General features: G+C 34.7%; 1 protein-coding gene across 1 annotated transcript in view; it reads left to right on the top strand.

Moving 5' to 3' along the window:
- Kcnh5 (potassium voltage-gated channel subfamily H member 5) overlaps positions 1-15,980 on the top strand; it is a 273,394-nt gene that overhangs the window by 33,334 nt on the left and 224,080 nt on the right. Inside the window, exons 3-4 of the mRNA XM_047541196.1 lie at positions 3,950-4,056; positions 8,428-8,556. Coding sequence (XP_047397152.1) covers positions 3,950-4,056; positions 8,428-8,556 — 236 coding nt within the window. The remainder of the gene's footprint in view (positions 1-3,949; positions 4,057-8,427; positions 8,557-15,980) is intronic.

Genomic DNA, 15,980 nt, shown 5'->3' with positions numbered 1-15,980 from the left:
TTTTCATTGTGGAGGTCGATTACTTCATGAGTTAAATTTGTTTTCAGGTATTTTATATGATTATTTTTATTATGAGTGGGGTTGCTTTTATGATTTCTTTCTCAGCAAGTTTGTGATTGAAGTATAAAAGTGATACTGATTTGGGTATGTTAATTTTGTATCCTGGAGCTTTACTGAATTTGTTTATCAGTTCTAATAGACTTTTGCTGGGTTCTTTAGGTTTTTCTATACGTGGAGTCACATTATCTTCAAACAGAGATAGTTTGACCCCCTCCTTTTCCACTTGTGTGCCTTTTTTTTTTTCTTTCTCTGGCCTAATTGTTCTGGCTGACTTCCATTCTGTGTTAAATAAGGATGGTGAAAGTGGACACCTTTGTCTTACTCCATATCTTAGAGGAAACGCTTTCAGATTTTCCCTATTCACTGTGATGTTGTTGTGGGTTTGTCATAGAGAGCCTTTGTTATGTTGAGGTATGCTTTTTCTACAACCAATTTGTTCAGATTTTTTTTTTTATCATGAAAGGATGTTGAATTTTATTAGATGCTTCTATTGCATCTCTTGCGATGATCATAAGGCTTTTGTCCTTTCTGTTGATATGATGTATTACATTTATTGATTTGTTGATGTTGAACCATCTTTACATTCCTAAGACAAATCCCATTTGATCACGATGGATGATCTTTTTCTGTGCTTTTGGATTCAATTTGATAGTATTTTGTTGATAATTTTTACATCTGTGTTCATGAGAGATATTGATCAGTATTTTTCTTTTGTTGTTATTGTGTCCTTGTCTGATTTTGGTATAAGGGAAACACTCACTTCATAGGATAAGTTTGGAAAAGTTCCCTCTCTTTTAGTTTTTTGAAATAAATAGGTTCATCTAAGGTTTCTAATTTGTCACACATAATTGTTCATAATAGTCCTAATGATAATTTGTGTTTCTGTGGTCTCAGTTCCAATGTCTCCTTAATCATCTCTGATTTTATTGTTTTGGGTCTTCCTCCACCTTTTTTAAAAATTTGTCAGTGTAGCTGAAGATTTGTTAATTTTGTTTATCTTTCCAAAAACCAACTGTCTGTTTCATCATCCTTTTGTGTGGTTGTTTTAGTTTCTATTTTGTTTATTTCTTAAATCTTCGTTATTTCTTTTTTTTTTTTAACTTATTTTTATTTTAAACAAATGGGATACATCTTGTTTCTCTGTACATGAAGTAGAGGGCATACCATTTGTATAATCATACATTTACATAGGGTAATAGTTTTTGAATCATCCTTGTTATTTTGTTATTTCTTTTCATCTACTAATTTGGGGCTTGGCTTGTTTTTACTTTTCAAATTCTTTGAGAGAAATTTTTTAGATTGTTTATGTGAATTTTTCTATTTTTTTAATGTTACCACTTATTGCTAGAACTTCCCTTTTAGTATTGCTTTTGCTGTGCTCATAAGTTTTGGTATATTGTGTTTCCATTTTTATTTGTTTCAGGAAATTTTGCAATGTCCCTTTTGATTTCTTCAGTAACCCACTGTTTTTGTAGTAGCATGTTATTTAGTTTTTATATATTTGTACAATTTCTAAAGTTCTTTATGTTGTTGATTTTAGTTTTTTTTTTTTTCTCCTTGTGGTCAGACAAGATAGAGGAAATTATTTAATATTTTTGGATGTGTTGAGACTTGCTTTGAACCCCAAAATCTGCCCTATCCTAAAGTATGTGCATATGCTGATGTGAATGTGTATTCTGCAGCTGTTGGAAATGTTCTATAATGTCTGTCAGTTCCATTTGGTCTATAGTGTAATTTATCTCTGATCTTTGTTGATTTTTTGTCTGAATGATATGTCCATTGATGAAGGTGAGGTGTTGAAGTCCCCAACTATTACTGTGTTATATCCTTGCTCTTTAAATCTAATAATATTTGGTATACAAAATTAGGTTCTCTTGTATTAGGTACATATTCATTGACAGTTGAATTGATCCCTTAATCATTATATAGTGACTTTCTTTGTCACTTGTGACAATTTTTTTCTTTTTATTTAGGGTCTATTTTATCTAATATAACTACTTATGCTTGCTTTTATTTTTTTGTGTGGAATATCTCTTTCCATTTCTTCACTTTTAGTCTCTACATTTTTATTGGTGAAGTAGGTTTCTTGTAGCAGCATATTGTTGGTTTATATTTTTTAATTCATTCATCTAATCTATGTCTTTTAATTAGAGAATTTAATGTAGTTACATTCAAAGTTGTTATTGATATGTAAAGATTCGTGTCATTTAATTTTCTTCAGGTTTTTTGAATATCCTTCATTCTATTTTTCCTCTCTTATTTATCTTTGTGGTTTAATGGTTTTCTGTATGGATAAAATTTGCTCCCTTTCTCTTTCTCTTTTGTGTTATTGCTCTTCTGGTGGGTTTTAAACTTTCATATATTTTCATGGTGGTAATTCTCTTTCTTTGACTTCTACATGTAGATTTCCTTCCTTAAGCATAATTTGTAAGGCTGCGGTGGTGGTGATGAATTCTCAGTTTTTATTTGTCCTAGAAAATCTTTAGTTCTTTTTCATTTCTTCACAGCTTTGTTGACTATATTATTCTTGGTTGGCAGTTTTTTATTTTTTTCTTTCAGAACTTTGAGTATGATAGAACTTCCTTTCTACTCTGTGAGGAAGTTCTAGTGCTAGTCCAGTAAGGATACCTTTAAATGTGACTTGATGCTTTTATCTTGTTCTTTTTAGAATTCCCTCTGTCTTGAACTTTGACAGTTTGTAATATGCCACGGAAATTACCTCTTGTGGTTAAATCTGTTTGGGGTCCTTTGGTATTTCTGGACCTGGATATCTGTATCTTTCACAAGATTAGGGAAGTTTTGTGCTATTTCATTGAATAGGTTTTCTACACCCTTTCCTTTCTCTTTTTTTTCTGAAATCCTCATATGTTTCATAAGTCTCCTTGTGTCCCATAATCTTAGCGCTTCTTTTTGTTTTTATTTTTCTTCTCTCTTTCTTCCTCTTTATTTTCTTTCTTATGTTCTTTCTCTCTATCAGAATATCTTCTTGTATCCTACTGAACGTTTTTTACTTGGTACTTACAGGAAACACTTTATACTTCTTTCTGGAATATCAGAATTGCCAGAGTCACTACTTTTGCACTTTGGGACACTTGGTAGGTAAAATAAGGGTAACTGGAACAGAAACACTGCAAAATTGCAACAATTGATTTGATGACTGAGGTGGCTAGAGAGTAACTAACTGGTGAGTAGCATATAGAATGTGGATACCCTGGAGAAAGGAATGATTCACATCCTCGATAGGATGGAGAAAGAGAATCAGAGATTTTACCATGCTGCTCAGAACAGCACACAATTTTAAAGTTAAAAATCATTTATTTTGGAATTTGCCATTTAATATTTTTGTATTGTGGTTGACCATGGGTAACTGAAAACACAAAAAACCAAACAGTGGATAAAGGGAAATGACTGTCCTCATGATTTATAGACTGAAGGTCTAGCAGTGAAGTTTGTACTTATTCAGTTACTGTGGTAACTGAAATTTGAATGTTGTTGTTAGGAAACTGGTGTTATTTAACTAACCTGTGGTAATGGAAATCCATGCACATAGGAACTGTGTAAAGCAGGGACTCCTTGTCCTTCATACCTCTATCTATCTATCTATCACTTCTTAAGTTAACTGTGAGCAAGAAATCATGATTAGAACATGGTTTAGCATTTTCCTGTGTGTATGCATCCTACAGCATTATGTTGTAAACCTCAAATACCATAAAACTTATCTAAATTATGTTTTAAATATTTTAGCTCATTGTATGGGAGCGGCATTCTGTTTGTAGATAAATTTGAATGCTTAATCAAAGATGACTGTATGATATTTATGTAGTAATTTAAAAGCAACACAAAACTGAAGCTTGGTTTTTTTTTTTTCTTTTCTTTTTTTCTTTTCCAGTTTTATGTATGGGGAATTGACTGACAAGAAGACCATTGAGAAAGTCAGGCAGACTTTTGACAACTACGAGTCAAACTGCTTTGAAGTTCTTTTGTACAAAAAAAACAGTAGGTATTTCTTTTATTAGTAAGATAGCCAACTCTTTTTTAATGTTATATTTGGTAAATAGTAGTTAAGCTACAATGTAGAGAGAAGGTAAACTTTTATTACTTCTTCTTTTGGTTGGGGGACAATTTACTGGTGAAATTAGATAACAAAATTTATTAATGATTGTACTAATGGAAACAACCTTGTAAAGAATGGAAGAAAATAGGGTGCATTTTATTTTATTTTTAAAAATTTTGTTATAAATTGAAGTATTTGTACATGTTTATGAAGTACAAAGTAGTGTCATGATTTATCATTCCCATGTAAAATATTCAAATTTATCTAATGAGCATATCAATCACCTCAAAATACTTATTATTTTGTGGTGAGAATATTTGAAATTTACTCTTGGTGATTTTGAAGTGCACCTTTATTAACTGTATTCACCGTACTGTATAATAAATCTCACCCACACATGTTTCTCTTGTTAACTGAGGCTTAGTACCTGTTGGCCATCCTTTCCTCATTCCCTTTGTCCAGAGTATCCATACTCTATTCGTTACTCACCAGCTAGCCATTCACTGTTCTCTCTGCTTCTGTGAGTTTGATTGATTTTATTAAATTCCACTTAAAAAGGAGAACATGTGGTATTGTCTTTCTGTGCCTGACTTATTTCACTTAGCATGTTTTCCTGTTCTATCCCATGTTGTTGCAAATAGCAAACTTTCTTTCTTTTCAAGGCTGACTAGTATTCCATTGTGTATATGGACTCAGTTTTCTTTATCAGTTCCTCTGTCAATGGATATTTAGGTTGGTTCTGTAAGTGGCTATTATGAATTGTGCATCCATGTACCTGAGAAGGCAGACTTCTCTTTGATATGCTGATTTCAAATCTTTTGAATTAACATCCACAAATGGGACTGCTGCATCATATGGTAGTTCTGTTTTTATTTTTATTTTTTTAGGAACCTCCACATCGCTTTCCACAGTGGGTATGCTAATTTACATTCACAACAAGAGTATATAAGTGTTTCCCTTTCTCCGTGGCCTTGCTAAAACTTACCTTTTGTCTTTTTGATAATAATCATTTTGATAGGTGGGATGGTGATATCTATTGTGGTTTTAATTTTCATTTTCCTAATGATTAGTAATGTTGAGTATTTTTTTCCCATGTACCTATTGACCATTTGTTATGTTTTCTTTTGAGACATTTCTATTTAGGTCCTTCATTCGTTTTTTTAATGGAGGTTATTTGTTTTCTTTTTATACAAATGTTTGAGTTTCTTGTATGTTTTGAATATTAACCCCTTATCAAATGAATGGCTCATAAATAATTTTTCCCAATCTGTAGGTTGTCTCTAAATTTGGTCACTTACTTTTATCTCTTTTTGTTGCTTTCTCAAATTGTCCTTCTTTCTTGAAATGAATAGTCACTTCATCTTTAGAATCAAGGCCAGAGGGATATATCTGTTTGAAGTCACAGCCAAATGTCATCTGGCTTATCATTTAGAAAGCAATCCATTTCAAATGATCTGCTCTTTCCTCAATGAGAGCAAAGGCTGTCTCAATGTGCTTTCTGGGTCTTTTTTATCAGTTCCAAATACACATTGTTAATTCATCGGAGAACCATATACCAAAACCCCTTTCATTTTTCATGAAATGCTTTGTTAGCCTTTGAATGACTTAGATATGTGGCCCAAGTTTAGCAAAGAACGCTAAGTCAAGAACACGCCATAGTACTAAGGTTATGCGCTCTGACATTTAAACAGGACAAACAAATCATTGCCTGCTTTTCCAACATTAGAACTGAGTCTGTAGTTTCTGAGTTTCTCAAAAGTACTTTAGTAAAATTGCTGTTTTGTTTACTTACTTTAAATCACGTTCGTGGTAGCTTAATGTTCATAGTTCCAAAATCTCTTTTCAAGGCAGTTTAGATATTTTACCTGACGTTAACGAATTTAAATTATTATCTGACCTAGTTCAGGTCTCTCTGGTTCTTTTCAGATGGCTGTGTGTGTGTGTGAATGTGTGTATGTGCATATGTATATGTGTACATATGTACATATATTTGCATATAGCCAGTAGGAGGTGGAACCCGCAGCACCATGGATCCAAACTCTTGTCTTTTTTTAAAAATACCATCTGCATTGAGTTTTACTTTTGTCTTTTGCTTTATTATGAAGGATAGTCATCATCTTCATGTTATTATGGAGTTCTACTATTTAAAAGTAGCTTTAAAAAAACCCTTGTAATGGTTAATGATTTTGACCATGACTGAAAAAAGTATATTCTTGTGACTTCTAAAAATGTTAAACAGAGAAATTCTCATGTCTGTAGAAACTGTTTTGGGAATGCTGGAATACCAAGTCCTCCTAACACTTCCATTATGTAATTAGGTTAAACACCATTTTGCAATGGGGGAACAGAGACACCTGATTTAGTATGTCTCATGGTTTAGGTCCAGTGCTCTGATTGGCAGGTGGCTCTTGCTACTATGGGGAAAGAAATAGTAGCTCTGGGGTAATGATTTTGAATGGCCCTCTGTGTACACAAAGGCAGAACTACGATGACCAGGAGTAGTCTGAGTAACCACTACCAAAGCCCTGTGCTGAGTGTCCACTGACCCCCACCCCTGAACCTCAAATCCAGAATGTAAAGGATATTTCTCCAGCTGCTCGGCAGATATTCAGCCTACTTGGGGAACTCTGGCTAGCAAAGTTTAAAAAAACAAAAACAAAAACAAAGAACAACTACCTTGATATCTGAAAGCAGCTTTTAAGACAGCTCTGTCTCTGCTAGAATTTGAAAAGTTGCTGTTTTCATAGGAAGGCATGAAATGTTACACCATCTCTTTCTGTTCAGATTTCTAACAGACCTTGGAAAACGACTTATTTTTATGCCCTTTTCTCTTTGTTTATGAACCTCTGCCTCAAGCTCACTGTGTTGGAACAGCCATAGGCCATGTATACACTGATGTCTGGGTCCGGTTATTTGTAAAACTGTTCACATCACTCACAGTTCTTGGACACGCTGGGTAAAATAAGAAACAGAAAGACAAAGAACAAGCCTCTGCGGGAGATGATGTGATTGTTTTCAAGGTCTCTGTCTCATCCTGCAATTATTTTAGAAAGGGCCATGTCCTTCCATAGCCCTGCTGGGGTTACAAAAGACGTGGTTGCCAGAATGGAGTATTCCCATGGAAATCTCCTCTCTCTCATTCTCTGACTCCTGGTAGTTAAGTCACTTCATCTTGTCTAAATGGCAAGTTCCCTTCTACAGTGGCATTGGGTGACATTTTTGTTTTTTTGGACCTGAGTGTGAAGATGCTTCCTAATTGGTTTTCACTTGGAGTTGCTACGGCTATCTACTCTCACCTGCAGACTGTTAGTAGCTGCACATTTTATTCTTCAAATCCTATACTTTGTGTCTTTAAGAGAGAATATTTGGAGGGGCTTTATTGTACTGTGGTTTGGTGAAAATATGATGAAAAATGTGTCTTTGATTCTGATAGAGCATTCTTTCAGTGTTTTATCACTTAATGGACAATTATCCTTTCTTACGCATAGGTGTTTATTATCTGCTATATGCCAGGTCCTGGTTTATTCAAATCCTAGGCTTTGATGCTCTGAAACCCTCTCCCTGGGTCTACTGTAGCCATTCTTTGAAGAAAAGGGTGACAGCATACAGCCTCATGTATTGAGAGAGATGGGTAGGAAGCAGAGACTCTCAAAGGCTGGGAACATGTCTTTTATTCCTTTAAGGTTGCCTTGAAGGCTTCAGGTAGAGCCCGAGTACATCAGGCATGAAGTGTTGTTGATGTCCTCTCTCTGATATGGGGATGCTATCAAAACCATGAAGGTGTAATATAACTCCATCTGACTGATGAGAGAGCCGTGGGGGATATAAGCAGCATTTCAGATGTTCCTCCAGGACAAATACTTATCAGAGCATCAGGGATGGCTGTTGCTCTTAATTGGAAACACTTGTCAAAGTGACAAGAGGAGAGAAGCATGTAGGAATGATTGCACTTGGTGAGACTATCAACAAGAGACTGGCAGTGGTTTAGGGACCTAGACCCAAAGGTGATGCTGGCCTTACCTAGGTAGTGAGACTGCCTTCCTGTGCCTGGTTTGCAAAGTGAGACTCTATGCTTTACTTTAGAATTTTGATATCTTGGGTTGAAAAATGTTTATTAAATTTGAACAACTGGTTGGACATAAAAATAAAAGTTTTGGTTCTTTGTAGCCTTGAACATACTGTTGTTTCTGTGCTAATTCCTGGTAGAGCAACTGGAAGCTGAAGGAAGAAGGAAGGCAGGAGAGCATTGCTTTGACTGAGTCACATTATTGTCCTTCTGTCTCTCTCTCTCTCTCTCTCTCTCTCTGTTACAGGGACTCCTGTTTGGTTTTACATGCAAATTGCACCAATAAGAAATGAACATGAGAAGGTTGTCCTGTTCCTGTGCACATTCAAGGATATTACGTTGTTCAAGCAGCCGATAGAGGATGATTCAACAAAAGGTAATAGTCAAAAGAATTATTGCACTTAAGAAGTAGTCTATTCCTTAAATATCTTCTTATTTTAGCAAACTTCACTGGTTTAACTGGAAAACAAAATTTTAGTATGTGGCCCTTCTTTGCTTCACATTCACACTATTAATTGCCCAGAATCAGTCATATTCAGTCACCTTGTCTGAATGGAAATAGCATGGCTATTCAAAGTTGAAACAATAGTTGGTTAACTAACATAATAGGGGGAATTAAGATAAGATATAAGGAAAAAATTTAATAAAGCACCATTAATTTAGAATCAGCATAATTGGACTTTCAACACCTTGTACCATGGTGAGCTTAGAACTGAAAGAGTATAGAGTTCTGAATGATTTGGCTGAAGCCCAACTAGGGCTGTGTTGATAAGTTGATTGAATTTTGTCAAATCAATTAGAGTTTTATTAGTTGACTTTTTCGGTTTACTTTTTTATTTATTCAGTTGCTACATTTTCTCTTGAGTAGTTTTTGCTGGATTATGTAAAGTATAATTTTGTCATCAAGAGAGTGACTGGCCAAATGCAAATCTCCCAACTGGAGTCTTATCAACTGTGACATCCAGAGAGACTACTATAGAAAACTACAGTGTGTGTGCTCTTACCTCTTTTCTATGTAATTTATTCCCAATTTATTCTCTCCAATTATGTTTAAATTAGAAATGTGTGTCATGTAAATGAAGAATTTCAAATATCCTTACAAGTAGTTTTTATGTTATTTTAAAAAACCTCTTAGCAGACTAAAAATGAAATGTTTTCCTTTTTACATTTGGCAAACATTGCCCCTTTTTAAAAATTTCTTTAAAGAGAACTGGCACAGAAGCCCTAAGCTTTCCAACTATAATCATAATCATAGAAAAAAATCATGTCAGTTTATTCCTTGCAGATGAGTTCACATATTAATATTGTATCTGCTCAGTTTTTGGTTAGCATCGCATTATAAAAGAAGAAATTTTGCAATGTGCCAATTTCAAAGTATGACATAGAACAGTTCATATGTCAGTGTTTCTGAAAACGTAAATTGTATTAAAACATCTCCTGTAAGATCAAATAAAACATTCTAATTAGGACCCATACAACCTTTATATATTGGTTCCTATGTCTTTACACATAGAATGAATACCTGGGAAATTTAGGATAAGTGTAAATGCTTTTTTTTTTTTAATTGGAGTAGATTTCTAATAGTGCTTGTTTTTTGGTTTTAAAACTCATGATGCTTTGTCTAAAAGCCAGAGAAGACATATTTTTCTCAGCTTCATATGGAGCATTCATTAGATAGAACACACTCTGAGTCATAAAACACTCTTTGACAAATTTAAATGAATAAAAATCTTAAAATCTATATTCTCAGACCACAATGGAATTAAACTAGAAATCAGTAACAGAAAGACATCTGGAAAATCCCCAAATATTCAGAAATTAAGCAACATGTTTCTAAGTGACCCAAAGGTCAAAGAAGTCTTAGACTTACATGGAAATATAATGTATCAAAGTTGTGGGATGCAGTAAAAACAGTGCTTTTATCTTAGGAAACTAGACAAAGAGGAGCATTTTAAACCAAAAAAGCTGAAGACAAGAAATAATAGACCTTAGGGCAAAAATCAATGAAATAGAAGACAGGACAACTTCAGAGAAAAATCACCAAAATCTAAAAATGTTTCTTTGTAAATATCATTAAAGGTAATAAATCTCAAGCCAGGCTAACCAAGAAAAAAGGGAGAAAACACAAATTATCAATATCATAGAGTAAAGGTCCATCAGTATTTGTCCCTAGGATTATTATGAACCACGCAATGGATGAGTTCCTTGAAAAACACAGACTACAAAATCTCACTGAAGAAAAAATAGACAACCTTAATTGCCCTGTATTTATTAAAATTTCAATCAATAATGAATCATCTTCCAAAACCAAATAACTATTGTATGGATAGTTTCATCAGTGAAATCCAGTATACAGTTAGGGAAGAAATAATACCAGTCTTCAAGTCTCTCTCAGAAAGTGGAAGCAGAGGGAACTTTCCTAACTCATTCTGTGAGGCCAGTACCATCCTCCTACCAATATCAGAAAAAAGACATTACAAGAAATGTTTTTCATGAATGCAATAAAAAAAAATTCCTCAACAAAAATTGAATCCAAGGTTTTTCATGAATATACATCTAAGAATCTTCAACAGAAACTGAATACAACAATGTATAAAAAATTACACATGACAGCCAAAAGGGATTTATCACCCCTATGCAAGACTGGCTCAGCATTCCAAAACCAATTCATGATAAAAACTCTCAGAAAAATAGGAATACAATGGAACTTTCTCAACTTGATAAGGAACATCTGGGAAAACTATGTGATAGTGAACTATTCATTAAAGTGACATTTTAAGATAAAAGACAAAATGATTGATAATTTGACTTGTGGCCCAACAAATTCTTCAAATGTATTTTTGTGACTTTCACACAGACAACCAACCTGAGTAAAAAGCTTTAATGTCCCACTCCCTGCCCCGCCATGTATATGTGTGTGTATTTTTATATATGTGTACATGTATGTATATACACATAAATACCTTTTGTGTTTGTATTGATGAATATTGTTTTCTGTTATCATATACTTTAAGTAAATGGAGCTAATCAAGAAAAGCACAGAAGTACAGTACTTTCTCACCACTCAGCCTGTTGAAACCTAATGGTGGAGTCAGCAACCCCCGCCCCCACACACACACATAAGGGTTGAAAGTTGTCAGCATTTTACAGTGAGATTGGGGGAACGGGTGCTCATATTGAGGGTTTGACCTTTACTTCTTAAAATGAATATCGTTCTTTTATCTGCCACCACCTCCTTCTCTCTGCATCTCCATGTAGAATCACAGAGTACTTTGTAATGCATAGTCTCTGAGTGAAGTATTGTTTTATAAAAGAAACATGAATAAGCTCCATAACTTCAGAGTATGTGATTTTCAAACTATGGGTTCATTAGACATGTACTTTCAAATTTATAGAAAAAAAATCAGATCCCATTGTGACAAGCATTAATAATAAAAATCTCTTTCCAGTGCCAGGAGTTTTAGAGGAGGAGCTCATTGTAAAAAAATTTTTGAGATTCCTCCACACTGTCCAGATGTGTAACAGATTACTGGAAGAGTATTGCATAATGTTACTATGAATGGTGTATATGGAGCTACTTTCTATTATTCATGTGAGCTGTATATTTAATATGAAAAATTCAAAAGAAATGAAATATTTATACAGTAAGTTATCATTCTACTGTATCTTTCTTTGAGCTAGCATGATAGGAAAGTGTGTTTTGAAATCTTGGCACAATAATATTTTTCAACTTTTCAAGCCAAATAAAGGAGACCATGGAACTCTTGGAAAGTAGTCTCTTGGTGAGACTTTAAGATAGCACCATAATATCAAATGATTTGGATCTAGAGCAAATCATTTGATATGATGAACTTGGAAGCAGTAGACTTGCTTTTGACTTAGCCTGGGTACCAGAGTTACTTTTCATGACCTTTATAGGAATATTGAATTTCCTTTATTGTACATTTAGCTTTTTATTTTTTTTCATTTTCTTCCAAACAAAACTGAGGATGATACCTTTGAATTACAGCATAATGGAAAGTAGCAAACCCCACCAAAGGGGAAAGTATCAGCTTTGCTGGAGTGGTTAATTTATGACAGGAACTTTATAATCATTATTGCTCATTCCTGCAATTTTGAAAATTAGTATTATTATCTCTGTTTTACTCTTAGAGAGACTGACATTCAGCATATGACTGATTTCAGATCCCCATGTTCTCTCTGTTGTACTACATTGCCTCATCCTTTCCTTTGAAAACTTATGTTTGGGGGATAGCTGCCTTAATCTCCTGCTCTCTTTTCTTCCTATTATAACTAAACATAGGTTGGGAACACATTCAATCTTATAGAGTGGTAATGTTTGAAACAAAGAAATTAACTGATAATAATTCAAAGGGGCAAATTATTCTTGTTATCTTTTGTTCCTGATATTGCAGTCTTGGAAATGTTGTTGAGCTAATCAGTCAATGGTATCTGATACATTATTTATAATAACACCAAGGGGAAAATTACAGCCAAGAAATACATTCTGTTGATTATCCTTATGTGTTCTAAAATAGATGGCCCAAATCTCTGCCCATTTATACTGTACAGTATTTTCAAACAGACTCCAAAACTGCCAAGATAATTACAGTGTGAACTATCCTGTGCCAAATAGTTATGGCATCTTCTTGCCAATAATTGAGACAAAAAATTCCTGTAGAATAAAAATAACTGCAAAAGTAACAACCTTCTTATGAAAGCCAATGGTTTTCTTTAGAGCGGAGACAACAAATGAAATATGAGTAATTATACCATGTAGTCTCTTTGGCCAAGAGCATAATTGTTTACCTAAGCTTTTTTCTTATAGATTAGAATCTTGTGTTGCAGTCTAGTAGATTGATTTAACTGCCTCTGTGACTTCCTTTTATTTTTAAGATTAGGCAGTCCATGACAAAGAGGTTAATTGCAACCCAATAGAGCTAAACTAATGTTTTATTAAGAAGGAGTTGGCATCCTGAGCTTTTAGGAGAACAAATGTTCTTATAATACCATGAACAACTTACAGAGCAAGTATTAGGCTCTTCATATTCTGCTGTCTGTTCATATTACCCCATATCGACCACATCTAAGTAACATTAGCAAACTGTGCTGAATAATCAGTCACACCAGTTAGGTTTATATAAAGGTGAGATCAGGAAATGTATCCCTGGGAAACATTAGAACTGCTGATACATCTTTTTTCTCTGACCTAGACAGTGTGGCTGCTCAACTTTTTCAAAGTTCGACTGTACATTGGGGGGTGGTAAGAGATCAAATGAACTCACTTAGCTGCTAACGTAGTAATTCCAGATGTGTTCAAGAGCACAAAGGGATAGGCGTAAGGAAGTTCAGTGTGGCATTATTAATAATGGTGAAAATCTAGAAGCAACTGAAGTGTGCATGAATGGAACATATACATCATCAAGAAGGAGCAAATTCTTAATTCTCTGAGATAGAGGTGGAGGCAAGAACCAGCTGCCATTGCAGCTTGGTCTGGAGGTGGAAGGAAGAGAAGGGAAGTTGAAAGCAATTGTATTTCTTATGGCTTCTGTTTTATCTATCTATCTATCTATCTATCTCTACCTACCTATCTACCTACTAGTGAAGTGTTTGGGTATATGATGGAGTGAGGGGAGAAGCATGGAATGCCTGTCTTGAGAAAAATTGCTTATGTTTAGAACTGGGGGCTGCAAGAAGGCCTTAACCAGAGATAGGATCTAGTGCTTCCATCACTTTAAATGTGAAACAAAGCGGTCCTTGGCTTTGCATTGGTTCTCCATCTTCTAGAGCATTTTGATAGCAAACTCTTACATGATTTCTTGCTTTGACAATTACCTTTGGCTTTGATTTCTCCAGGAAGAATGAATCCTTTCCAAATCTCTCCTGCTTAATCCCCCAGTATGTGTGAGTCAGTTCTCCATTTACCATTGCCTTTCTTTTTCTGCTAGTAGGACCTCAGTTTTCCTTTTGCAGGCAAAACCCAGTTGTCAGTACTTCCAGCATCCCCCTCCCCACCCGCAGCCCCCACTTCTACACTCCTGCTACCTTCCCCAATCCAAAGCTCTTCCTTAGGTTATAAATCATGCTAACACCTGCTAAAAGTTGAGCATATTTTCTTCTTTGTATTTTAATTTAACTACATAAAATGCAGATATATTGTTAATTCCTATTTAGCTTTTTTATTCATTTTCTCATTCATTCATTCAACAAAAACATATTTAATGCCCATTATGTGCCAGTTACCATTCTAGGTAACCAGGGATAGAAAGAATATGAAAAGTCATACTGTTTAGTAAGTTCTCTTTCCTTCTATGTTTAAGATCAGTCTAAGGTGAGACCAACCTTCAATCAGGGTAAACTGATTGAAAATACTTTTAGAATGATGAATTCATATTGCATTTTTCTTTGGGTTTCTTTCTATTATTACTCAATGGCAGGCCTATTTTTATCTTTGGGGAAAAAATGCACATGTTTTATTTTCACTGCTTCAAATTTTTTTCTTTAGGAAAATAAAATAAGGTAAAAAGAATATTCTTTGATCACATTACTTCTGATCATTACCTATTACCTATTACATATTATTTTGATGAAGTTATACATGCACAGACATATTTTAACAAGTTTTTGGGGGTGTTTAAATGAGGAATTACTGTTCTTTATTTAGAAATAGACAATTGGAGAATGGTAAGATTTCCACTGATGTGTTTCTCCTCCTTCACACATGTACTTCCCTGTATGATACTATGAAATGATAAAACACGTATCATTTAATAATTTGTATTATTCCTTCTGGCATTGAATTGATTCCTTTAATGTTTTCTTTATTTTCAGAATTTATTTTTAGATAAACTTTGTTGTATGTATGGAGTAGATATGGTTTTCTCTTTTAATCCAACTCAGTTGTACAAAGGGGTACATTACCTATCTTAGAAATGTGAATCTTCAGATTGTCTTGGAAGGTTTTAGAAATCATCTGTATAATAGTCAACTGATGTAAGACAGGGAAATTTTCATCGGGTAATTCTTTAATATGCTCGTGGCTAATGTAATCACTGCCATCTGAGGATACGCTTGCCACTTTTAGCCAACATAGCAAAACCAAACCAAAACCCTATGATAATACAGCAAAATGATGTTTATTCTTAAATCTGATTTGTAATGTTACAAAAATCTAATTAATTTTAAAAATTTAATTAATCAGTTATTTATTTAATTACTTGTTGATACCCTCTTTTATGGTAGGCTCTGTATCTGGTGCTGAGTATGGAGAGATGAGCAGTAGTTTAGTGAAAGGGACTGTGTTAATACCTGCACCAGCGTTCTTAGTGGCAGGTCTGGTAGGTAAAGTACGGCGTGAATGTGAGACCAGAGATGACAACAGCGATGAGAATCAGATTCTAGGTCCTCGTTCCCCTGGCGTTGAAGATCGAACACCCTAGAAACGCCAAGGCAAGTGCAGAAAAGTAGTTTTATTTAAAGGATAGAACAGAGGCAGACTTCCCCTGAGGGAGAAGGGGAGCCAGAGCTGGTATCTGAGGAGTGGGGGTGTCCTCCCCCTTTTATATATTTTAGGTTGCTTTTCTTTTCATGCCCCCTCCTCCTCTTATCTCGCCTCTGTGACCAGTGACCAAAAACCCAGAGAGAAGCTGCCCAGAAAGGCAGGAAAGGAGTAACCCAGGGGAACTCATTAATAGCTCCTTGTGGGGAGGAACAGTTCCCTGGAGGCAGGTGACCTTGGCAACAGGTTGGAGGAGGGGGAAGTGCTTTGGAGGTATTAGCATCAGCTCCCATCTTCCTGAC

Source organism: Sciurus carolinensis, chromosome 2 (assembly GCF_902686445.1).
Source record: "Sciurus carolinensis chromosome 2, mSciCar1.2, whole genome shotgun sequence".
In the NCBI taxonomy this organism is placed as follows: domain Eukaryota; kingdom Metazoa; phylum Chordata; class Mammalia; order Rodentia; family Sciuridae; genus Sciurus; species Sciurus carolinensis.
The sequence above is the reverse complement of the archived record's forward strand: the minus strand, read 5'-3'. Positions and strand labels throughout refer to the sequence as shown.